This window comes from Scyliorhinus canicula, chromosome 3, assembly GCF_902713615.1.
Source record: "Scyliorhinus canicula chromosome 3, sScyCan1.1, whole genome shotgun sequence".
Taxonomy (NCBI): Eukaryota; Metazoa; Chordata; class Chondrichthyes; order Carcharhiniformes; family Scyliorhinidae; genus Scyliorhinus; species Scyliorhinus canicula.
The window spans coordinates 135,124,030-135,150,684 of NC_052148.1; the positions used below are offsets into that span (position 1 = coordinate 135,124,030).

At 44.3% G+C, this 26,655-nt stretch overlaps 1 protein-coding gene across 3 annotated transcripts in view; it reads right to left on the reverse strand.

Annotated features, from left to right (window-relative positions):
- wdr19 (WD repeat domain 19) overlaps positions 1-26,655 on the reverse strand; it is a 215,643-nt gene that overhangs the window by 119,717 nt on the left and 69,271 nt on the right. For all 3 annotated transcript variants that reach the window (XM_038791401.1, XM_038791400.1, XM_038791402.1), the window contains exons 6-7: positions 21,101-21,216; positions 16,853-16,933 (exon numbers count right to left, since the gene is read on the reverse strand). In XM_038791401.1, the coding sequence (XP_038647329.1) occupies positions 16,853-16,933; positions 21,101-21,216 (197 nt within the window). The remainder of the gene's footprint in view (positions 1-16,852; positions 16,934-21,100; positions 21,217-26,655) is intronic.

The window sequence follows — 26,655 nt, forward strand, 5'->3', positions numbered from 1 at the left end:
TTCTCGTAGCCAGGTCATCTCCAATTTTCTTTTAATTAACTTGATGTTCGTAGAATTTTACCCCTTAAATTGACACTAAATTCGACTGAGCATCTTCCATTCTTTCCAGCTGTTTACTAAGAGAGTTTATTTCAATTAAGGTGTGAAACTTTGCTTTTAGCTGTATGCTAAAATTTAACTTGGTTGTGACTTGAAAGACTTGCCTGTTTTAAACATTCGTCACTCAATGCAATTGAAACTCTCATCCATGCTTTTTCAGATGCTTTCTGAGATAGTTACATTCCATGAAGGTGTGAGCCATTGTTTTAGCTTACCACATGAAGCCTGTGTGTCTGCTGAAACCTGCTTGTGAGCAAGAATCTGCATTTTATAACCCTGCTCTTTGCAGCTGCTATTAACCTTTTGTGGGATCTTTCCCTGTACCCTCTCAAACCAGATATTGCCAGACTTTCATGTTTCAAATGACACATTTTTCTGATTTATCAAGAACCCACCGCAAAGAAATTAATTGCCTTGTGGAGGGAATACTGTCAGTCAGTGAAAGATGCCTCTATACTGGCTAGCTGGCAGGCAAATGCCTCAAAATTGGGTATTGGCCTCACCAAAGGGGGAATTGTTAAAACAGTAGAGGTCTTACAAAGGGAATGTCAAGAATATAAGAAATGTAAGAATGCTACTCCTACCCCGGCGCCGGTCAGCAATGCGAAGCAAGGTTGGGAGGAGGGGGACGATGGGGATGAGGAACCTCTGTTCAATTGCGGGGGACGTCAGAAGCCCCCACAGCCTCCACAGCCCCCACAGCCCCCACAGCCTCCACGGTCTCCACGGCCACCTCCGCCACTGGAATGTGATCAGTATTATGAGTAACTCAGTATGTTCAGAACTACATTGGTCTCAGAATAAACAGATAAAGAATTTGTGCTGGGCAGCAGTCAGCTGCGGCAGACTTCGCAACTGCTGCGTTGAAATTGACACTGCATGGCTCCGCAGGGTCCTAGTGCCCGCTGATCACAAACAGTCACTAGCAGAACCGCCTCAAGGAGGCACTCCTCCAGGCCCCTGCCCTTGGTCGACCCTTATATGATCGCCCTTTTCAGCTCTATTGCACAGTCCTTGCCGACTGCGCCACAGCTGTCCTGACCCAACGCCACGGCGACCGCTGTCGCCCGGTTGCATACTATTCCTCTAAACTCGATCCGGTAGCCCTTGGCTATCCTATCTGTACCCAAATTCTTGCAGCTATCTACAACAGCCTGCAATCGGCTGCTAATATTACCCTCCAACAAGATATCACTGGCTATAGTTCCCATTCTGTTACGGCCTTTTTGGGACAGCTACAGACTCAGCATCTCACGATGGCTCGTCAGAACAAATATGAGATTGCTCTCCTTAATAACCCGAAAGTCCAGTTTGCCCACTGCACCACTATCAACCCTGCTGACTTTTTGACGCATCCTCCCACAGACATGCTCGACCCAACTCATGACTGTCTGCAACTGTTGCAGGAAGTCTCCTCGGTTCGAGACGACCTCTCCGATATACCCCTCCCAAGTGCAGATTGTTCCTTTTTCACCGATGGAAGTTCTTCCGTCGGCGAAAGGGGGGATAGACAATCTGGCTATGCAATCATCGATCAAGACGGTGACGTAGTAGAAGCAGCAGCATTTGAAGTTCCCTTTTCTGCCCAACAGGCAGAATTGTTTGCGTTAATACGAGCATGCATATTGGCACAGGGAAGGAAGGTTAATATTTATACAGATTCCCGATACGCCTTCGGGGTAGTACATGATTTCGGGCAATTATGGAAAAACAGAGGATTTCTAACCTCCGCTGGTACACCCATCTCACACCAGCAGTTAGTAACCCAGTTATTGCAGGCCCTTATGCTCCCAGACAAGATAGCGGTGATAAAATGCGCAGCGCATACAAAAGGCACGGGACTGGTGGAAACGGGCAACAGGAGAGCGGACGAGAAGGCAAAAGAAATTTCTAAATCTGGCAAACTAATGGTGCCTAGAATGATGAGGCAGACTAAAACCCCCCCCCGGAAAAGTCTCCCCCTGAAAAACCTATGCCAACCATTGCTGACATAATCCAAATGCAGGAGGACGCTCCTGCAACTGCTGTAAATATGTGGAAAAACTTAGGATGTATATATGATATCGAAAATAAGCTGTGGGTCACCCCGGTAGGACAAACATGTATGACCGATGCATTAGCAGCCTGGGTGACCGAATGTGTACACTTTGCAACTCACTGTGGAGCTCGTGCCACAGGGGACATATTGTTAAAAAGCTGGTGGCACCCACGACTGCAAGAAATGGCCCAACAAATTAGCAGTCGGTGCCTAATCTGTCAACAGCACAACCCCGGTAAGGCCGTCCCCTGTGATCCTGGCACAACCCCCTTACCTGAGGGTCCATTTGAGACCCTACAAATGGATTACATTGAGTTGGAAAGATGTCAATGCTATAAATATGTGTTAGTCATTGTGGACACTTTTAGCAAATGGATCGAGGCCTACCCGACTACGGATAACAAGGCCTCGACAGTAGTTAAGGTGTTAATGCGAGAGATTGTTCCGCGATTTGGAATTCCAGCCCGGCTGAGCTCTGACAAAGGTCCCCACTTCATAGGTCAAATCAATAAGGAATTCTGTGCTCTGCTTGGAATAAAGCAACAGTTTCATTGTGCCTACAGACCACAAGCCGCTGGAGTGGTGGAAAGGGCTAATCAGACTCTAAAGACTAAACTCGCTAAACTACAAGCAGACACTGGGGCCACTTGGCTCAAACTCCTGCCTTTAGCACTCTTCCAGCTACGTGCCACCCCCGCAGGAAAAACTCGCCTAAGCCCAGCGGAAATACTATATGGCAGACCCTTTCGAACACCTTGGGACAGCAGTGTTCCACGGAATGTTCAATTCCATTACATGACTACCGAGATGGCTAATTATATATTAACACTAACTAGAATTTTGAAAGGATTACACTCCCGAGTTCGTGCCACCCAGGAAGAAGTCCCCTCCATTACACCATTGTAAGTTAATTAAGTATCCATGATGTTCTAAACTTTTCCTTTAAGTCCTAGGAACACGAGTACCAGGATGAGGCCCCTCTTCGCCGTCACAATACTCGCCACCCTGCTCTCTCTCGCTGCATCCGAAAGAAGGAGATGCCTGTACGGAAGCCGACACCCACCCATGTGCCGGGAAGGAACCCTACGATGTGGAACAACGACAGATCTCCGATGGATCACCACCGCTATCAGAAACTGCCCGACCACCGTTCCTCCCGACGACCAGAAGCGCCGATTCCTGATTACGTACATGGTTCTAATGTACGATCGCCGCACATGCAGGTGGAACCACCGGTGCATTGATAAGGACAGGGTACAAATTTTACCATCAAGGACTACTCACCCCTACTCGCCTTCCAGAAGGAAGCGGGCAACGCACCATGACGGCAAATTCATTTCTGTTTATGTCCTATGTCTATGCTAAGAAAGTGGGTGTCTCCTCTTGCTGGGTATGTACACAGGTCCCGACCCATGCCCATGGAGGCGTTCCCTTGATATCTGTTCCTTTCTCGATCGAACAGACGGCTGAATGGGTTATATTCCAGACAGTTCCGAGAATATCACGCGTCTGGTAACCCATATCAGAGATGGAGTACAGCGCTTGCGACTCGCCGGTCAGGCTGACTGGTGGAGCTGGATGTGGTCCAATTCTTGGGCCACTTACCTGTTCCATGGGCTCATTATCTTCGTTACCTTCTGTTTGTTGCTCTGTATCATAGCTACTGGTGTGAAATGCCTATGCAACCGTTTGGGTGCCACTGCATTACCACAGATGCTTCAGAGATCCGCCCTAGACGAAAAAGAAAAACTGGTTCCACCTACCCCTGACCTATATGAGGAAGTGGCATCCTGCCGGAGCCTAGTAGAGGAGGAGTACCTCCGCCTCGCTCTCATTTCCATCTAAAGTATCCTGAGTGTTATGTGATCAAGGAATGATCAAAGGGGGGAATGTAGAAGTGGATTTCATTTGGAACTTCGCTGATAGGGTTAATATAACAGTTCTGAAAAGCTCTGTGAAAGAGATGTCAACAGGTCAAGGGATGAAATAAAGGGAGCGTGTTCTGACCGGCATCTGTGAAAGCAGAGATGTCAGAAGGTTATGGGATGGAAAAAGAGGAGTGTGGCTTTAGTACTATTTAATGTTCTGACCGCATCTGTGAAAGCAGAGAGGTCAAAAAGTCAAAGAATGGAATGAATGGGAAGCGTTACTTTATTGCAGAGATAGCGCAATTAAGCTCGTTTGACCAGTTGAGACAAATAAACATTGAAATGTAAAAGGAATGGGCTTTGGAATGAGTTAAGCCAGATGGCCATGGGATACAAAAACCTTTGTAATAATATTAATAGTGACTTGTGCTAATGATTATGTCAAAAATAACCTCCCGACCTCGAAGAATAATTCCATATATGTACATGTTCTGGATCCTTGCCAAATCATAGGTGTATATAGGAATTTAAGGGGACCACCCCTAAGCTGTAAAATGTATAAAAATACAGTCCTTATTCTGGGATTTTGGCACTTCTCGAAGGTGGTTACCCGACTGCTTAGAGATTTGTCCCGGCCGTGAATAAACGAATATTCGTTACTGACGTGTTCGAGTGTTTTACTTCTGGACTGACGATCAGATACGTGAAAGCGCAATTCACAAACTGTCCAACTCGTTATGATAGAGTGTTTGAAGTGACACATGACACGGAAGAGTCAGAAGAGGAAAAGGATAGTGACCAGAAAGAAGGCATTGTCCTATTAACAAGCAGTTTTACGCCGGTAATGAGGGTGTTGGTTGCAGAATCCTTCAACTGTGCTGTATTGGACAGTGGCTACACATCTACTGTGTGTGGGATTGACTGGTTAAAATGTTATCTGGACTCCTTGAATGCTGAAAATCGTAACAAGGTTAAGGAATTTGAAAGTTCCATAAGTTTCAGGTTTGGGGATGATAATACTCTGAAGTCGCTGAAAAGAGTGGTGATCCCTTGCAATATTGCTGGAATGAATCATTTTATTAGAACGGATGTTGTATCAAGTGAGATACCTTTGCTTTTGAGCAGACCGCCGATGAAGAAAGCACACATGAAACTGGATATGGAACAGGATAAGGCAACAATTTTTGGAAAGACAGTGGACTTACAATTTACACAGTCGGGACACTATTGTATTCCATTACTGACAAATAATATTTCAAGTACAGTGGTTAAGGATGTGTTAATGGCAGTTGAAAATGGGACTTTATTACTAGTAATAGTAACCCTACCTTTGGCCAGGGATTTTAATGACATTGTGGACATGGACCTTAAGATCTGGGATAAAGCATTTATTTTGCATTTTGCAGATTTAGCAACCAGATTTAGTCAATCAACGATTGTACGAAGTAAAGAAAAGAGAGTAATTCTGGATCAAATCCTGGAAAAATGGATCGGGACAGGAATGGGTCCACCAGCAAAATTCCTCACGGACAATGGGGGAGAATTTACTAATGATGAGTTTAGGGATATGTGTGAAAACATGAATATCAGAGTTATAAACATGGCTGTAGAAAGCCCATTTAGTAATGGTGTCTGCGAAAGAAATCATGCTGTCATCGATGACATGCTTCCGGAAATTTTGGCAGATCGATCAAACTGCAGGCTCATTCAGCTTTAGCATAGGCAGTACATGCAAAGAATTAATTGCAGATGGTTGGGGACTATAGTCCTTATCAATTAGTGTTTGGTAGAAATCCTAACATTCCGTCCATTTTGGATGACCAGCCTCCAGCTTGGGAGGGGATTACAATTAGCTCTGGTTTTGCTGAACATTTAAATGCATTACATTGCAGTAGAAAAGCTTTTTTGGAAGCAGAAGTCTCTGAAAGAATTCGCAGAGCTTTAAGACATAATGTACGGCCATCAGATGCCATTTTCCAGCAAGGAGACATGGTATACTATAAGAGAGACAATTCTAATGAATGGAAAGACCCAGGGACGATCATAGGCATAGATGGCAAAACAATTATTTTGCAACATGATAATCAAACTGTTAGGGTACATTCATCAAGGATAATGGGTACCGATTACAAATTTTCAAATTTAGACAGAGCAGACAGACATGACGAGGAACCAGAGTCATCTGGTACGCACATGTTACAGAACTATGAGGACCAGTTAACTGATATAGACAGGATTTCTGTCAAGGAACACGACACTTCTGATAAATTAGAACAGGCCATTTTTCCAAAAGGGCAACTGCCAAAGGTTGGTACAAAAGTGACATACTTGCCTGAAGGGTCTAGTCAATGGAAGGATGCAACTGTTATTAGTAGAGCAAGGAAGGCCACTGGAAAGTATAAACATTGGTTGAATGTACCGCATTCAGGGGAGAGAGTTAAGACAATGGATTGGGAAAACGAAGTTCAAAAATGGAGGGCACAGAAACACAGTGGCAGTTCAGATAGTACACCGGATAGTGAACAAGTTCGCATGAAAAGGTTGAGAACTATTGAAAGGACATCCCACAACAGAAGGGAAAGGTCAAGCAGTAGCAGTACAGAACGAGATACCAGGCGGGAGACGGAGCGTAGTTTATCAAGATCTCGGAACATGAGTAAGACTACGAATACTAATAGGGGTAGAAGCCAATATGCATGTGAGATTTTGGTGGCTTCAAATAAATTAGATGAAAAAGTTATCAAAGATGCTAAACAGCAAGAATTGCATAGTTGGAGTGAATTTGGGGTATACACGGAAGTACCGGATAGGGGACAAAAAGCTCTATCCCACAGATGGATTTGCACGGAAAAGGTAGTTCCGGATGGAACTTATAAGGCAACAGCCAGGCTTGTGGCAAGGGGATTTGAAGAAAACTTAGAAGATCAGGATTTAAGGGTAGATTCACCTACAGCAGGAAAGGTTATTTAAAAGATTTTCTTGGCTCTATTAGCCACAAAAGCATGGAATGCAAATCTATAGATATAAAAGCTGCCTTTTTGCAGGGGCATCAGCTCCAGAGAGACATTTTTCTCCGTCCTCCTAAAGAAGCAGCTAACACAGAAGGGGTACTCTGGAAGTTGAACAAATGTGTATATAGATTAAATGATGCATCTAGAGTGTGGTACTTTTCGGTAAGGTCAGTTTTGTTAAAGTTAGGCTGTTGCCAGTTGAAAGCAGATCTGCCAATGTTTTACTGGCACTATAACGGAAATCATTCTGGCATCTTTATGATGCATATCGATGATTTTTTTGTGGGGTGGGACTAGTGATTTTGAAACTGCTGTAATCTCTGGTTTGAGAAAAGAATTCAGGGTTGGAAGTCAGGCTTCCGGTGCATTTAAATATATTGGACTGGAAATCGGACAGACTAAGTTAGGGGCAACTTTACATCAGCAATTTTATTTGGAAAGCATCAGCCCAATAGCAATTAGCCGTGGCCGGGTTTCACAAAAAGACACAATGGTTTCAAAGATAGAAAAAGAGCAACTGCGAAGTTTAATTGGGCAACTGAACTGGTTAGGTAGACAGACTAGACCGGACGTGAGTTTTGATGTCTTAGAGTTGAGTACAAAAATGAATTATCCCAAAGTGGAAGACATAATAAGAGCAAATAAAGTGTTGGCCAAACTAAAAATGCAGGAGTGTGTTTTGAAGTTCACGGTTTTAGGTGTCCTTAGGCACTTGAAACTCATAGTTTATAGTGATGTGTCCTATGCAAATTTACGTGAGGGGTTTCAAGCCCAGGAGGTTTTATAATTTTCCTTTTGGGGAACAATGGTAAATGTTGCCCTCTTGTGTGGGAAACAAAGAAAACAAGGAGAGTGGTCAAAAGCACTTTGGCTGCTGAGACGTTAACCCTTGTGGAAGCGGTGGATATGGCCTTTTATATAAGTCAGATATTGACAGAAATTAGGGGATTTGGGTAATATACCTATTGACTGTCACATTGACAATAAATCCCTGTGGGGAAATGTGCACTCTACAAAAAGTGTTAATGAAAAGAGGTTACGGATAGACATCGCAAGTTTGAAGCAGATGTTGGAGAGAGGGGAAATAACAAAAATTAAATGGGTCGACAGTAGCTATCAACTGTCAGACTGTTTTACGAAAAGAGGGGCTAGTTCACGGAAACTTTTGGATATTGTTAATGAAGGGTGCCTGTTTCTGTGACTGTTTTTTTTTCTCTTCCAAAACAAAAAAAACTGGAAAGGGGGGGGGGGGGGGGGGGGGGGAGGAATCACGTGTGTGTTTTAGTTTCTTGAAATTTTGTTTTCACCTAATTGGGTTTTTTTCTCCAAGGGGAGACTGTTAGGTAATGGGTTAAGAGACATTGCAATTAGTTGTCTCATTTATGTTAAGTGTCCAATAATTGACACTGATATGTAAAGGGGCTTCAGGTGGCCTCTGGGTCTGGTGATGTGTAGAGTTTTGTGCAGAGTCTGTTGGAAGAAATAAACGGGAACAGAACTTTTGTCTCTTCATACCACAGCATCTAATACGTCTAACACAGGGTAGGTGGATTGACCACGCTAAATTGCCCCTCGATTGGAAAGAAAAGAATTGCGTACTCTTCATTTATTTTTTAAAAAGGAGGATATCACAGCTGCACTGCGGGAGGATACCGCAGAGGGTTAATGCAGCGAGGCAATATGGGTAGAGCTCAGCAATAGGAAAGGTGCAGTCACAATGTTGGGGGTTTACTACAGGCCTCCCAACAGCTAGCAGAAGATAGAAGTGCAGATATGTGGGCAGATTTTGGAAAGGTTGAAAAGCAACAGGATTGTCGTGGTCGGTGATTTTAACTTTCCCTATATTGACTGGGACTCATTTAGTGCTAGGGGCTTGAATGGGGCAGCGTTTGTAAGGAGCAACCAGGAGGGCTTCTTTAACCAATATGTGGACAGTCCAACTAGGGAAGGGGCCATACTGGATCTGGTATTGGGGAATGAGCCTGGCCAGGTGGTCGAAGTTTCAGTAGGGGAGCATTTCGGGAACAGTAACCATAATTCAGTAAGTTTTAAGGTACTGTTGGATAAAGATAAGAGTAGCTCTCGGGTGAAGGTGCTAAATTGGGGCAATGCTCCTTAAGACAATGTTCTGAAGGAACTGAAGAATCTAGATTGGGGGTGGATGTTTGAGGATAAATCAACATCTGTCATGTGGAGGCTTTCTAATGCCAGTTGATAGGATTTCAGGACCTGCATGTTCCTGTGAGGAGGAAGGATAAGTATAGCAAGTTTCAGGAACCTTTGAGAACGAGGGATATTGTGAGCCTGGCCCAAAAGAGAAAGGTAGCATTTGTAAGGGCTAGAAGGCTGGGAACAGACGAAATCCATGAAAATATAAGGAAAGTAGGAAGGAACTTAAGCAAGGGGTTACGAAAAGTCATTGGCAAACAGGATTAAGGAAAATCCCAAGGCTTTTCACATGTATATTGAGAAAGAGCGTAGCCAGGAAAAGGGTTGGCTCACTCAAGGACAGGGGAGGAAATCTATGCGTGGAACTAGAGGAAATGGGTGAGGTACTGAATGAGTACTTTGAATCAGTATTCACCAAAGAGAAGGACTTGGTGGATGATGAGTCTGGGGAAGGGTGTGTAGGTAGCCTGGGTTATGCCTCGATCAACAAGGAAGTGGTGTTGGACGTCTTGAAAAACATTAAGATAAGTCCCCAGGGCCTGATGGGAATTACCCCAGAATACTGAGGGAGGCAAGGGGCCTTGACAGAAATCTTTGTATCCTCACTGGCTACACGGAGGTCCCAGAGAACTGGACAACAGTTAATGTTGTTCCTTTGTTTAAGAAGGGAAGCAAGGATAATCCAGGAAATTACAGACCGGTGAGCCTACATCAGTGGTAGGGAAACTTTTGGAGAGGATTCTCCAAGACATGATTTGCTCCCATTTGGAAGCAAATGGACGTATTAGTGACAGGCAGCATGCTTTTGTGAAGGGGAGGTCGTGTCTCACTAACATAATCAAGTTTTTTGACGAAGTGACGAAGACGATTGATGAAGGTAGGGCAGGGGATGTTGTCTACATAGACTTCAGTAAAGCCTTTGACAAGGTCCTTCATGGCAGACTGGTACAAAAAGTGAAGTTACATAGGATCAGAGATGAGCTGACAAGATGGATACAGAACTGGCTTGGTCACAGAAGAGAGAGAGTAGCATTGGAAGGGTGCTTTTCTGAATTAATAGCTTAGGCCTGAGCCGTCGATGAGCCCTGTCCACCTCATATCGGGAGGGGTCTTCCCCCTCCCCCAACAGCTCTGCCAACATCTTCGCAAAGTACTCAGTCGGCCTCGGGCCCTCCACCCTCTCACATAAGCCAGCCCACAATTCATAAGTTCTGCTGCCTCAAACTGTTCTCCTGGTTCTCCACCTTGGCTCTGAGCCTTTTGTTAGCCTCAGCCACACTCCGCAGATCCTAACCCATCGAGGTGAACTGGTCACTGTGTTGCGATAAGAGTTTCCTCCACCCCCTTCAACTTCTCTCCTTGCTCCCGCTCCCATACCTCGGCTGATGTCTTCGATACTGCCGCCTTCACCAGGGCAATCGCCTCCTCCACCCACTCCTTCATCGCAGCCATCATCTCCTTTCGCAGCGCCTCTGTGTGCTTAGTGAACTGCCTCTTGAATTCCCTGGTAATCACCTAAGTCAGAGTTTCCATTGTGAGTGGAGCGACCCCGCCCAGCGATCCAGCCTCCGTCATCTTTCCTGCTGCCAGGCTAACCCTTTCACTCAACAGCAAACGATCACTCGCCACCTTCTTTTCTGCGGCTTTCTTCTGGGTCTTCGACAACCCCCACCTTCCTTGTGCTTTCCTGCACCAGCTTGTTCAAAAACTGCCCCTGAAACTGGGCATTAAAATCCAAAAACCTGAGCCTCGAGCAGGAGCCTCCTAACATGCAACCTCCTCCTACACGCTGCCGCTGGAAGCCTTTTGCATAGAACCTTAGTTAGGCCACACTTGGAATAGTGTTCAGTTCTGGTCACCACAGTACCAGAAGGATGTGGAGGCTTTGGAGAGGGTACAGAAGAGGTTTACCAGGATGTTGCCTGATATGGAGGGCATTAGCTGCGAGGAGAGGTTGCATAAACTCGGTTTGTTCTCACTGGAACGACAGAGGTTGAGAGGCGACCTGATAGAAGTCTACAAAATTATGGAGGGGCATGGACAGAGTGGATAGTCAGAAGCTTTTTCCCAGGGTGGAAGAGTCAATTACCAGGGACATACATTTAAGGTGCAAGGGGTAAAGTTTAGAGGAGATGTGCAAGGGAAGTTTTTTTACACAGAGGGTAATGGATGCCTGGAACTCGCAGCCGAAGAAGGTGGAGGAAGCAGGGAAGATAGTGACGTTTCAGGGGCGTCTTGACAAATACATCAATAGGATGGGAATAGAGGGATATGGACCCTGGAAGTGTAGAAGGTTTTAGGTTAGAGGGGCAGCATGATCGGCGCACGATTGGAAGGCCGAAGGCCTGTGCTGTACTTTTCTTTGTTCTTTGTACATTAAGAGCAAGGGAATAACTAAGGAAAAGGTCGGGCATATTAGAGATGTACATGGTAACTTGTAGATTGATTCAGAAGATGTGGGCAGGGCTCTTAATGAGTACTTAGCCTCTGTCTTCATTAAGGAGAGGGATGATGCAGACTTTCTAGTTAAAGAGGTGGAGTGTGAAATATTAGATACAAGAAGCACAGAGAGAGGAAATACTGGAGGGACAGGCATCCTTGAAGGTGGATAAACTCCAGGACCAGATAGATTGTTTCCTAGGCTGTTGAAGGAAGCCAGAGAGGAAACAGCAGATGCTCTGAGGATTATTTTTCAATCCTCATTAGATAAGGCGAGGGCCCATGTTATCTACATGGGTTTCAGTTAGACATTTGACAAGGTAGACAAATCAGAAAAGTGAAATCTCATGGTATACGGTGGAAGGTGGCAGGTTGGAGCCAAAACTGGGTTAGTGATAGGAAACAAAGGGTTGTGATCGATGGAGGTTTTTGTGAATGGAAAACAGTTTCCAGCAGTGTTCCACAGGGCTCAGTCTTGGGGACCCTTGGTACTTGTTGTATATATTAATGACGTAAAGACTTAAATGTGGGAGGCATGATTGGGAAATTTACAGATGATACAAAAGTTAGCTGTGCAGTTGATAGTGAAGAGTATAGCTGTCGACTCCAGAATTATATCAATGGTTTGATTGAGTGTGCAAAGAAGTAGAAAATGGAATTCAATCCAGAGCAGTGTGAGGTAATGCATTTGGAGAGGGCAAACACAACAAGTGAATACTCAATATAACGGGAAGATATTGAGAGGGGTTGAGAAAATGAGATATCTTGGAGTGCATATCCACAAATCCTTGAAGAACTGAAGACAGATGGACACAATGGTCATGAAAGCATATGGAATGCTTTCCTTTTTTTGGCAAGGTATTGTCATTACATTACAGGGAGGATTTAATTGCTCTGGAGAAAACGCAGGAGAGGTTTATAAGAAAGTTGCTAGGGCTTGAAAACTGCAAAGATTCTTTTCCTTAGAACAGAGGAGGCGAATGGGTGACCTAATTGAGGTGTACAAAATTATGTGGGGCCTAGATAGGTTGACAGGAAAGGCTTGTTTCCCCTAGCTGAAGGATCAATTACAGGAGGGACAGATGATTGGTGGAAAGATTAGCGGGGACGTGAAAAAAAGCTTTTTCACCCAGGGTGGTGGGCATCTGGGATTCACTGCCTACGTTGGTGATTGAGGGTGAAATGCTCAATTAATTTAAAAGGTATCTGGATCTGCATCTAAAGTGCTGTAACCTGCAAGACTACTGGCCCAGTGCTAGAAAGTGGGATTGAAATGAGTGGCTGGTTTCTTTTTTGGCTGGTGCAGATACAATGGGCTGAATGGCCTCTTTCTGCACCATAACGATTCTATGGTTCTATACATAAATAGGTCATTTTCTGGTTGGCAAGCTGTAACGAGTGGTGTGCCACAGGTATTAGTGCTGGGGCCTCAACATTTTACAATTTATATAAATGACTTGGATGAAGGGACTGAAGAGATGGTTGCTACATTTGCTGATGATACAAAGACAGGGATGAAAGTATGTTGTGAAAAGGATATAAGATGGCTACAAATGGATATAGATAGGTTAAGTGAGTGGGCAAAGAACTGGCAAGTGGGGTTTAACGCGAGAAAATGTGAAATTGTCCATTTTGGCAAGAGGAATAAAAAAGCATATTTTCTAAATGGTGAGAGATTGCAGAGCTCTGAGATGCAGAACGGGTTGGGTGTTCTTGTGCATAAATTGCCAAAGGTTAGTATGCAGATGCAACAAATAATTAGGAAAATTAATAGAATGTTATTGTTTATTGTGAGGGAAATTGAACACAAAGTAGAGAGATTATGCTTCAGTTATATATTGGTGATACCAGATATGGAGTACTGTGTGCAGTACTGGTGCAGCAGGCGGCAAAGAAGGCTAATGGTATGTTGGCCTTCATTGTGAGAGGTTTCGAGTATAGAAGCAGGGATGTGTTGCTGCTGTTGCACAGGGCCTTGGTGAGGCCCCACCTGGAGTATTGTGGAGTCATTGGACTCGAAACGTTAGCTCTTTGCTCTCCCTACAGATGCTTCCAGACCTGCTGAGATTTTCCAATATTTTCTCTTTCGTTTCAGATTCCAGCATCCACAGTAATTTGCTTTTATCCTGGAGTATTGTGTACAGTTTTGGTCTCCTTCTCTGAGGAAGGATGTTCTTGCTCTCGAGGGAGTGCAGCGAAGGTTTACCAGACTGATTCCAGGGATGGCGGGATTGTCATATGAGGAGAGATTGACTAGGTTGGGATTGTTCTCGCTGGAGTTCAGAAGAACGAGGAGGGAATCTCATAGAGACTTTTAAAATTCTAACAGGACTAGACAGAGTAGATGCAGGGAAGATGTTACCAATAATGGGTGTGTCCAGAACCAAGGGTCACAGTCTGAGGATTCAGGGTAAACCATTTCAGACAGAGATAAGGAGACATTTCTTCACACAAAGAGTGGTGAGCCTGTGAAATTCATTGCCACAGGAAATAGTTGATGCTAAAACTTTGAATATATTAAAGAGGCGGCTAGATCTAGCACTTGGGGAGAATGGGATCAAAGGCTATGGGGAGAAAGCAGGATTAGGCTATTGAGTTGGATGATCAGCCATGATCGTGATAAATGGTGGAGCAGGCTCGAAGGGCCAAAAGGCCTCCTCCTGCTCCTATCTTCTATGTATCTAATGTCTCCTGATTTAAGGAAGGATGAAAATGCATTGAAAGCAGAGTAGAGAAGCTTTATTGGACTAATACCTGGAATGGGCGGGTTGCTTTACGGGAAAAGTTGGACAAGTTGGTTTGTATCTGCTGGGAGTTAGAGGAGTAAGAGGCGACCTGATTGAAACATACAAGACTGAGTGGTCTTGTCAAGGTGGATGTGGCAAGGATGTTTCCTTTTGTCGGAGAATCTATAACTAGGGGTTAATATGAAAAAATAAAGGTTTGCCCATTTAAGACTGAGATGAGGAGAAAGATTTTCTCTCAGATGGTTGTAAGTGTTTAGAACTCTGTTCCTTGAAAGGCAGTGGAAGCAGAGTCTTTTAATATTTTTAAGATAGAGGCATACTGATTCTTGATAGGCAAGGGAGTGAAAGGTTAATGGGGGTCAATGGGAATATGGAGTTGAGTTTACAATCAGATCAGCCATGGTTTTATTGAATGGTGGAGCAGCCTCAAAGGGCCGGTTGACCTATTCCTAGGTTGTATGTTCATCTGTACTGAATTAACTGATCTCAGCCAGAGTAAATCAAATGCTCTCAGCACTTTTTGATTAAAGAAAGAATCCCCATATCCCCCGTCCCTTGACCCGTCTCAAAATTGGCTGGGTTTTCTGCTCCAGGCAGTTATTCATTGAATCTTGCTGGAAGCATGCATGTGATATCTTGTCAGCTGTGGTGGGTTGATTATTAGTTAATAAAAGCATTTCCAAAAGCAAACTACCGCCATGCTACAATTATGAAATAAAACCAAAAAATGCTGTAAATACTCAACAGGTCGAGCAGCATCTGCCGAGAGAAACAGAGTTAACATTGCAGATCAATGATGACCCTTCTTCAGAATATGGAACATTTCCAGCCTACATCGAGTTGATTATTTAAATAGAAGCTATTTTCAAGCTTCTAAAGAACCTTGATCCAGGGTAACGCTACACTCGCACTTTGGAGAACACTCGCACTTTGGAGAACAAGCAACTACAAAATAGCTGCACTTGTAATCTATGTTCTGACATCACCTCCACAGTTCAAATGCGTGTTTATTCTCAGAAAACTGATTATCTTAAATCAAACAAAAGATTATCTTATTGTTCTCAAGATTACAGGGGGTCAGGGGAACATCAGTAATTTAATGCTAGAATTTAAATCATCAGATGAATTGAATTTTTTTCACTGCATATCATTATGTCACAACATTGAGACCTATGAACAGAAGGAGGGCTCCATAGCTCTCAATTTTACAAGAATAATGACCCTTGAAATATCATGGTCCCAAAACACCTGGGCTGCGGGGTTCTGAATCAGGCATGGAATTGTTGGGGTGACATTCCGTGTCAGAAATTCCACCAGTTCCACATTTCCCATGGCCAGGAGAATTTCCACGGCACCATCTTGCACCATGGGGCTACCATTGACCAGAAACTGGACCAAACATGTGAATACAGTGGTTATAAGAGGTCAGAGGTTGGGAATTCTGGGTCATGTAAGTCACTTCCTGGCTCCCAAGAGCCTGTCCACCATCTACAAGGCACAAGTCAGGACTTTGATGGAATACACTCCACTTGCCAGGATGAGTGCGACTCCAACAACACTGGAGAGGCACAACATAATCCTGGACAAAGCAACCCGCTTTATTGGCACCTCACCTACCAACCTAATCACTCACTCCCAACACCGCCGACATACAGATGGGGCAGTGTGTACCATTCACAAGATGCACTTCTGAAAATCGCCAAGGCTCCTTTGACAGTACCTTCCAAATCAAGACCTCTATCAACCAGAAGGACAAGGGTAGACACATGGGAACATGTCCACCTATAAGTTCCCCTCCAAGTTACACACCAGCCGGACTTGGAACTGCATCACCGCCCTTCATTGTCACCATGTCAAAGGCTGAAACTCTCACCCTAAAAACACTGTAGATATACCTGCACTGTAAGTCCTGCTGCAATTCAAGAAGACAGCTCACGATAACCTTCTCAAAGACAATTAGGGATGAGCAGTGCCAATGACACTTGCATTCTATGAATGAAGAAAAACAAAAAAAAAAGCCAAACTCAAATCTCTTCAGTAGAAGTGACACTGACCAATTGATTTTAAGTACGGCAATTGATCCCACAACAATTGAATGCCAGTAGAAAAGCTTAACATTTAAAGTCATGGGTCTCTTCTAAGCACTGGCCTGGCTTTGGGAGCTAATCACCCGCTCCTTGTTGGATTGTAAAGGTGCCACTTGATTAACGTTGCACTCCATTGGACAGATGCCCAGTGCCATAAAAATCCTTGTTAATGACTCAATTTCCAACATTTGGAAGCCAGAATTTCCCCAACCACATTTCCAGTGGTGGAGGAGAACACCTCAAAGTGAAATAAGCCTTGGTGGTCTCAATGATTTTCTTATGTTCAATGTATCATCTTAACGGCACAACTTCACAACAAAGAACTGCCTTGTTGGTTGTTTTCCGGGTGATCCATCTGTTTAAAAAATACTTTGAAATTAGTTTTGGAACGCACCGTGCTTTCTCCTGCTGATGCCCGTTCATCTGTCTTCATCACAGAGAACTGTACATCACTTGGCTCTGCTCTGACTGTGGTCTGTTGAAACAGAAACAATTGAGGCTGAGGACAACAGAGAAAGTGTGGTCCACCATTAAACAATCAAACTGGATTTAATCTGATGGGGTCGATATAGGGTAGATGGAGCAAAAATCACAGAAATTACAGTGCAGAAAGAGGCCATTCAGCCCATTGAGTCTGCACCAGCCCTTGGAAAGAGCACCCTACCTAAGCCAAGACCTCCACCCCCTGCCACAACCCAGCAACCCCACCTTACATTACCTTTTTTGGACACTAAGGGCAATTTATCATGGCCAATCCGCCTAACCAGCATTTCTTTGGACCTTGGGAGGAAACCGGAGCACCCAGAGGAAACCCACACAGACATGGGGAGAACGGGCAGACTCTGCACAGACAGTGACCCAAGCCAGGAATCGAACCTGGAGCTGTGAAGCAACTGGGCTAACCACTGTGCTACCGTGCCGCCCTAGGGTCTGGGAAACATTGCCTGAGAATGTGGTGGAGGCAGATTTAATCTTGTATAATTCCCTTTTGAAAGCCAAGACCTGAAGTGAAACGTTTTCAAGGCCACAGGGAAAGGACAGGAGAATGGGACTAGCTGAAGTGGTTTTGCAGAAAGTTGGCACAGACATAACAGGAAGAATGGACACCTTTTGTGCTGTAAGCATTTTATGATTTTATGAATCCACAGCAGGACATTAAGTTCAAAGAATCATAGAATCCCTACAGTGCAGAAGGAGGCCATTCGGCCCAAAGCATCTGCACAGACCCTCTGAAAGAGCATCCCCCCTAGGCCCACTCCCCCAGACCCGACCTAACCTACGGGTCACATTTTAATCATGGCCAATTTAAGTAACCTGCTCATCTTTGGACTGTGGGAGTAATAATCATTTAAAAATAATAATAATCAAGGGTGTTCACTTATTCTAAAGAGACAGCATAAAGAGCTGAGCTTAATACTACGGCATATTCAGAGAACAATGGTGGTTTTTACATTAGGGCCTGGAATCTCCGTTCTGGAGACTAAGTGCTCCCGCCAGCAGAGAATCGCTACTGGTCTTGGCTGGCGCCAAGAGTGGTGCCCAGGTTCGTGTCCTTCTACTTCACCATGCTAATTTATGCATAGGGGAAGAGTTCGTAGGATTCCATCAGAATCCGGTATTGGGCCACCATTTTGAGCGGGTGGCCTGATATTGAGGTTCGGCGGCAGGCTCCCCCTCCCATTGACAACACAAATCCTCCCTCCCCCCCCAACCTTCTGACATGTCGGGGCACCCTCGCACAGTAATAACAGGTCCCCCTCACCAGAGCATGGGGATGACCCAGCCCCAACCAAAACTCCAGCAACCCCCACCTCTCTCTTCAGAGACCACTGCCTGTAAGCTGAAGAGCAGTCCAGGCAGTAGAGTGAAAAATTACTGCATTTTCACTTACCCTTCCCTTGCTGCTTCAGACAAAAATGTTTAAAGCAGCAGATGTTACAAGTGTCAGAGGCTTCCTCAAAAGCCAAGTACACGTTAACGGGCTTCAAATCCCTCGACAGCATTTGAAATGCAAATCTTCTATTCAATTTCACACAGCAATACGTTGCATTAGCTAGTGACTGATTGTTTTATTACTCGAGACAGGTACCTTGTGGATTGTTGATGTACCTTTCCTATCATGCTTGAATGCATTTCCATTACTCTGCTTTGATGCTAACCACATTTTTTATAAGCGCCCTTGCTATGATTGACAGTTCCTAGCTACATCAAAAACAGCTCAGTGCTTTCACTTCCTCTTTTTCAAAGCAGAAAGCTGCTTTTGATGTGGTCTCTCTCCACCTGTCTCTGGGGTGGTATGGGAGGGGTCAGGTCACCCTCATGCCCTGCACTGTAAGTCCTGCTGCAATTCAAGAAGACAGCTCACGATAACCTTCTCAAGAACAATTAGGGATGAGCAGTGCCAATGACACTTGCATTCTATGAATGAAGAAAAACAAAACAAAAAAAGCGAAACTCAAATCTCTTCAGTAGAAGTGACACTGACCAATTGATTTTAAGTACGGCAATTGATCCCACAACACCCTCCCCCCCCCCCCCCCTCCTCCCCCTCCCCCCCCTCCCCCTCCCCCTCCCCCCCCCCTCCTCCCCTCCCTCCCCCCCTCCCCCCCCCTCCCCTCCTCCCCCTCCCCCCTCCCCCCCCCTCCCCCCTCCCCCTCCCCCCCCCTCCCCTCCCTCCCCCCCCTCCCCCCCCTCCCCCCCCCTCCCCTCCCTCCCCCCTCCTCCCCTCCCTCCCCTCCCTCCCCCCCTCCCCCCCCCCTCCTCCCCTCCCTCCCCCCCTCCCCCCTCCCTCCCCTCCCTCCCCCCTCCCCCCCCTCCCCCCCCTCCTCCCCTCCCTCCCCCCCTCCCCCCCCCCTCCTCCCCCTCCCCTCCCCTCCCCCCCCCCTCCCTCCCCCCCTCCCTCCCCCCCCTCCCTCCCCCCCCCCCTCCCCCCGAGGAGATTGCCAGTAAATCCATAAGATCTATCTTTGTTCTGTTGACCATGTCATTTCTACTTTCTAATGAATACAATTTGCCTGTTAATTCATGTTTAATTGCTGATTTTGGCTTGATTGTTGAAATTATAGAAAGTGAAATCATGTCCATTAGTTTCTTTTGTGAATGCTGTTTGGTAAGTTTGGCTCTTTCAGGTTATTGATCTCCACTGGCATAACAATATTGATATTTGATTTTGTTTCCTTATTTTCATAGAAAAGAAAAAGTGGAGACAATTTATCCCTAACTACTCTATCAGCACCTTTATTAATTTTGAACATTACTATTAAATCTCTCTGTAAGCTTCTCTGCTCGAAGGAGAATAATCTCATCTTCTCTAGTGTCTCCACTAGACTGATACCAGATATCATAAATCTGCCCCTTTCAAAGACTGCCGCCAAACAGCTGAATATTTGAATCAGGAATTATGCAAGGAATTAGATACTGACTACTAAAATCAACAAAATGCAATAGCTCCAAAAATTTTTAAAAACGAACCACAAGTGACAGATATTGATTTGTGGTTTGGGAAAGTTGTTATATGGGGCATTTTAGTCATTCGCTTCATAAACATCACTATTTTAAAAATAATTCCGTACATAAAAAATAGATTGGTCTGAACTGTAACTTCGTCAAATTAATCCAAACATGTTCAATTTGGATCACTTGAAATACAGAACTTGTTTGGACATTCTAATTACATTACATGTGTAATTCATATCATGTAGATCTCTTGGGGCAGCGCGGTGGCGCAGTGGTTAGCACGGCTGCCTTACGGCACTGAGGTCCCAGGATCAATCCCAGCTCTGGGTCACTGCCCATGTGGAGTTTGCATATTCTCCCTATGTTTGCATGGGTTCCGCTCCCACAACCCAAAGATGTGCAGGTTAGGTGGATTGGTCATGTTACATTGCCCCCAATTGGAAGAAAATAATTGGGCACGCAGGGCTGGAAGACAGCTGGTTTGTGATACAGAACAAAGCCAGCAGCATGAGTTCAATTCCCGTACCAGCTTAGAATTCTGAATTCTCCCTCTGTGTACCCGAACAGGTGCTGGAATGTGGCGACTAGGGACTTTTCACAGTAACTTTATTGCAGTGTTAATGTAAGCCTACTTGTGACAAAAAAAATTATTTATTTAATTTTTTTTAAAAATGTGGATCTCTTGAATGAACTACTTCCCTGCAACTCCATTTTAAATCTTATCAGATAGATTTCATGTAAACATTTTGTGGATTTTTAGAACTAGTTTTCTAATTGGGGGTTATTTTAATGCCATTTTAAGGCTAGTTCGGTAGCATTGTGGTTAGCACAATCTCTTCACAGCTCCAGGGTCCCAGGTTCGATTCCGGCTTGGGTCACTGTCTGTGCGGAGTCTGCACATCCTCCCCGTGTGTGCGTGGGTTTCCTCTGGGTGCTCCGGTTTCCTCCCACTGTCCAAAGATGTGCAGGTTAGGTGGACTGGCCATGATAAATTGCCCTTAGTGTTGGGTGGGATTACTGGGTTATGGGGATAGGGTGGAGGTGTTAACCTTGGGTAGGGTGCTCTTTCCAGGAGCCGGTGCAGACTCGATGGGCCGAATGGCCCCCTACTGCATTGTAAATTCTATGATCTATAATGAATCGCCGGTATTAAAATGACACCAACTGGCAAATCGAGGTCACTCACCTGACGAATGGTATCTCCCTCCTGGTTGCTGACAGTTATCGTCTTGTCTTCACTACCCAATGCAAGCAGGTTCTGGGAACTCCAGCAACCACAAATTATCCGTTTTGTGTGTTTTCCTGAGATATTGGTGTGAAGGAAGAAATAAAGATTAATCCCTGCTAAAATGAATAATAGACAAGTGACTCAGTAACAGAATGGGTATAACACACTTTAATTTCACCGTTGGGATACAAATGCTAAACCACACCAGACTAAGGGTTCGGAGCAGAGCTAGGCCACGGACAACTGGCTGCTGCCTGGGAAACTCCATACATGTCCCCAGTGGATTCCTGGAAAAGCGGGAAGCATAAAGGTTTAGTGGCACACTGATCTTCAGGGCCACAGTTATTGGGTGCCCATTCTCCGCCCCCGCGCTGATCGCGATAACTTTTCACCTTTTGTCAATCAATAATCTATCTTGCTCTGCCTTAATTTCAGTTATTGCGATTTTGGCGCAGAGAATCCCGCCCATGGTTGCTAAATTTGCTGATGACACAAAGAGAGGTTGGAATGTATATTGTTAAGAAGATGTAAGGAGGCTACAAAAGGGACATAGATAGGTTAATGAAGTGGATAAAGGTCTAGCAAATGGGGTATAATGTGGGCAAATGTGAAATTTTCCATTTTGGCAGGAAGAATTCAAAGGTTTATTGTCTAAATGGTTAGAGATTGCAGTGCTCTGAGATGCAGAGAGATCTGGTGTCCGAGTGCATGAATCAGAAAAGGCTACAATAAGTAATTAGGAAAACAAATTGAATGTTATAGTTTATTGAGAGAGGAACTAATTACAAAAAAGTAGGGAGGTTCTGGTTCAACTGTACAGGGCATTGGTGAGACTACATCTAGAGTACTGTGTCCAGCATTGGTCTCCTTATTTAAGGAAATATGTAAATGGTTTAGAAGCAGGTCAGAGAAGGCTTACTAGACTAATACCAGGAATGAGTGGGTTGTCCTATGAGGAAAGGGTGGACAGGTTAGGCTTGTATCCACTGGGCTTTAGAAGAGCAAAATGCAACTTGATCAAAACCTTCAAGATCCTGAGTAGTTGTGACAGGGTGGATGTGGAGAGAATCTAGGGGTCACTGTTTAAAATAAGGGGTCGCTTGTTTAAGATGAGAAGATTTTTTTCACTGTGAGTCATGAGTCTTTGGAACTCTCTTCTTCAAAAGAAGTTCTTACAATCCCAGTTAGCGCTACTACTTGATGGGAATGTCCCAGAATAGAAACTTAGCTCAGAAGATCATAATGTTTTACTTTTTTTAAAAAAAAGAAAACACAGAGCAACTGCATCACAGGATGGCCCAATTCATTTTTTTAACAATAAAAAAAAGCATTTCTTAAACACGAAATATTTGACTATAATACTCCTTCACTCCCACTTATTTTCACATATTTTTCTGGTTTCTCACTAGCCTACTGCTTCTCAGATATTTCTGTGGCTTTAATGAACAGTACCCTGTTTCACTTCCAGTTTCCTCTGTTCCTTTAACTTTGGACATGCTGGAAACCTCTTTTAATTTCCCTAGTTTCCTTAACTAGCAGTTCTTTAGATTTCTGCCACTTGTTTCCTTGCTCTTTACTCCATTATATGTTTTTTCTTCTGACAGAGCTGAGAGAGATGTCCCCTCTCTAGCTCCAAAGCTCCTTCTCCTCTGGCTTCCATTGAAAAAAAATCAAAAAGTCTTCTCCCTAAAAGTAGCCTGGTAGCTCAGCAAAATCTCAACCCTCTTCCAAGCCAGTGTTTACTTTCCTGTTGTGAACAACAGAAACAGTTTGAAGGAAAACCCAAAATCCCATACATGCAAACACCTTTGTTTGACATGAATCTAACCAGAGTTTTATCCTTTCCGACACAAACCCACTAAATTCAACCCATTAAAATATATATCTTATATCCAATATTAACTATACAAACATAGTTCATTTAAACCACCTCTGTTTTCCTGACAGCGTTTTTGAATAATTTTAAGGCAGAGCAAGATAGATTATTAATTAACAAGGGGTGAAAGGTTATCAGGCAGAGACAGGAATGTATGGTTGAGGTTACAATGAGATCAGCCATGATCTAAGTGAATGGTGGAGCAGGCTCGAGGAGCACAGTGGCCTGCTCCTGCTCCTAATATACATGTTTGTACCTGTATGAATCAATTCAAATTTAAGGCAGCTTCAAAATCAAATTTTCAGCCACGCAAAGTCATAAATCTACATTCTAGGTACCCACCATTATACTGCTCTAATGTTGAACGTGTTTTTCAACAGCATCACAAGTCAGTCATATGAAGATGTACACAACAGGTTACAGAAAAATAAACAATGAGTATATTGTATCTTCACAAGTCACTTATCTCTCATGTTCATTATTTTCATTTACTTCTCAGTAAACAACTCACATTGTCCATCCACTATAAATCAGGCAACATTTAATTTATGTGATAAATTTAAAATATTTATACTTGGGATACCTTAGTGCAAGTATCATGGAACACAAGTTCAATCTCTCATGCTGATCTCGGCAATGTGGAGATGCCGGCGCTGGATTGGCTGAGCACAGTAAGAACTCTTACAACACCAGGTGGTTACAACACCCTAATCTCAGGGTGGTTACTGTTGGGAACTGCAAATGGAGTTAAGTCATATAACCAACACTGCTACTTCAAAATGATGCATTAATGTGCTGCCTGAAATTTATACATTAAAAAAAAGTTAAACTAAATTCAGACTAAAATGATTTCTGATCCACCCAGATATCTTACTACAGTTTCAGGAAAGGGGAAAAATGTGCAGATTAGGTGGACTAGCCATACTAAATTGCCCCTCAGGGTCCAATGGTTAGGTCGGGTTACAGGGTTAGGGCAGGGGATTGGGCCTAGGTTGAGTGCGCTTTTAGCAGGTCGGTACCGACTCGATGGGCCAAATGGCCTCCTTCTGCGTTGTGGGGATTCTATGATTCTTTTTTAAAAATCGTTTTATTCTCCTCATTTTCAACATTTTCTTCAAATAAACAACAAAAGAAAAAACAAACAAAAAACAAATACAATAACAATGCCCTAAACAAAAACAGCATCCCCCTCAATAAACATCCACCCGTGCCTTCCAGATAAAAAAAGTAAACAGTCAATCAGTAAACAGTGTAATCAAAAACAACAATAACCCCAAAAAACCCCCTCCCCCCTCCAATGTTCATTGGCAACCAATTCTCGAAAATGCATTGTAAACAGTCCCCATGAATTGTAGAAACCTTCCTTCACCCCCCCTCAGCTCAAATGTCACCTTCTTGAGAAGGTGACATATGAAGATGTACACAACAGGTTACAGAAAAAGGAGGAAGTTGTCGAGCAAGGGAACCGTGGTTTACTAAGGAAGCTGAAGCACTTGTCAAGAGGAAGAAGAAGGCTTATGTTAGGATGAGACATGAAGGCTCAGTTAGGGCACTTGAGAGTTACAAGTTAGCCAGGAAGGACCTAAAGGGAGAGTTAAGAAGAGCGAGGAGAGGACACGAAAAGTCATTGGCGGATAGGATCAAGGAAAACCCTAAGGCTTTCTATAGGTATATCAGGAACAAAAGAATGACTCGAGTAAGATTAGGGCCAATCAAGGATAGTAGTGGAAAGTTGTGTGTGGAATCAGAGGAGATAGGGGGAGCGTTAAATGGATATTTTTCGTCAGTGTTTACACTGGAGAAAGACAATGTTGTTGAGGAGAACACTCAGGTTCAGTCGACCAGGCTAGATGGAATTGAGGTTCAAAAGGAGGAGGTGTTAGCAATTTTGGAAAATGTCAAAATAGATAAGTCCCCTGGGCCAGATGGGATTTATCCTAGGATTCTCTGGGAAGCCAGGGAGGAGATTGCAGGGCCTTTGTCCTTGATCTTTATGTCATCTTTGTCGACAGGAATAGTGCCGGAAGACTGGAGGATAGCAAATGTTGTCCCCTTGTTCAAGAAGGGGAGTAGAGACAACCCTGGTAATTATAGACCTGTGAGCCTTACTTCGGTTGTGGGTAAAATGTTGGAAAAGGTTATAAGAGATAGGGTTTATAATCATCTTGAAAAGAACATGTTGATTAGCGATAGTCAACACGGTTTTGTGAAGGGTAGGTCATGCCTCACAAACCTTATTGAGTTTTTTGAGAAGGTGACCAAACAGGTGGATCAGGGTAAAGCTGTTGATGTGGTGTATATGGATTTCAGTAAGGCGTTTGATAAGGTTCCCCACGGTAGGCTATTGCAGAAAATAAGGAAGTATGGAATTGAAGGTGATTTAGCGGTTTGGATCAGTAATTGGCTAGCTGAAAGAAGACAGAGGGTGGTGGTTGATGGCAAATGTTCATCCTGGAGTTCAGTTAATAGTGGTGTACCGCAAGGATCTGTTTTGGGGCCACTGCTGTTTGTCATTTTTATAAATGACCTGGAAGAGGGTGTAGAAGGATGGGTTAGTAAATTTGCAGATGACACAAAGGTCGGTGGAGTTGTGGATAGTGCTGAAGGATGTTATAGGATACAGAGGGACATAGATAAGCTGCAGAGCTGGGCTGAGAGGTGGCAGATGGAGTTTAATGCGGAAAAGTGTGAGGTGGTTCACTTTGGAAGGAGTAACAGGAATGCAGAGTACTGGGCTAATGGCAAGATTCTTGGTAGTGTAGATGAACAGAGAGATCTCGGCATCCAGGTACATAAATCCCTGAAAGTTGCCACCCAGGTTAATAGGGCTGTTAAGAAGGCATATGGTGTGCTAGCCTTTATAAGCAGGGGGATTGAGTTTCGGAACCACAAGGTCATGCTGCAGCTGTACATAACTCTGGTGCGGCCGCACCTGGAGTACTGCGTGCAGTTCTGGTCACCACATTATAGGAAGGATATGGAAGCTTTGGAAAGGGTTCAGAGGAGATTTACTAGGATGTTGCCTGGTATGGAGGGAAGGTCTTACGAGGAAAGGCTCAGGGAATTGAGGTTGTTTTCGTTAGAGAGGAGAAGGCTGAGAGGTGACTTAATAGAGACATATAAGATAGTCAGAGGGTTAGATAGGGTGGACAGTGAGAGTCTTTTTCCTCGGATGGTGATGACCAACACGAGGGGACATAGCTTTAAATTGAGGGGTGATAGATATAGGACAGATATCAGAGGCAGTTTCTTTACTCAGAGAGTAGTAGGGGTGTGGAACGCCCTGCCTGCAACAGTAGTAGACTCGCCAACTTTAAGGGCATTTAAGTGGTCACTGGATAGACATATGGATGAAAATGGAATAGTGTAGGTCAGATAGGCTTCAGATGGTTTCACAGGTCGGCGCAACATCGAGGGCCTAAGGGCCCGTACTGCGCTGTAGTGTTCTATGCTCTATGTTCTATAATCAGAAAGTCAAGTAGGCCCCCTTGCCAAGCCGAGGCACAGGGTGGAGAAGCTGACCTCCACCCCAACAGGACCCGCCTCCAGGCAATCAGTGAGGCGAAGGCTAAAACATCTGCCCCCACACCTGCCTGCAACTAGGGCTGGTCCAACGCTCCAAAAATGGCTTTGAGGG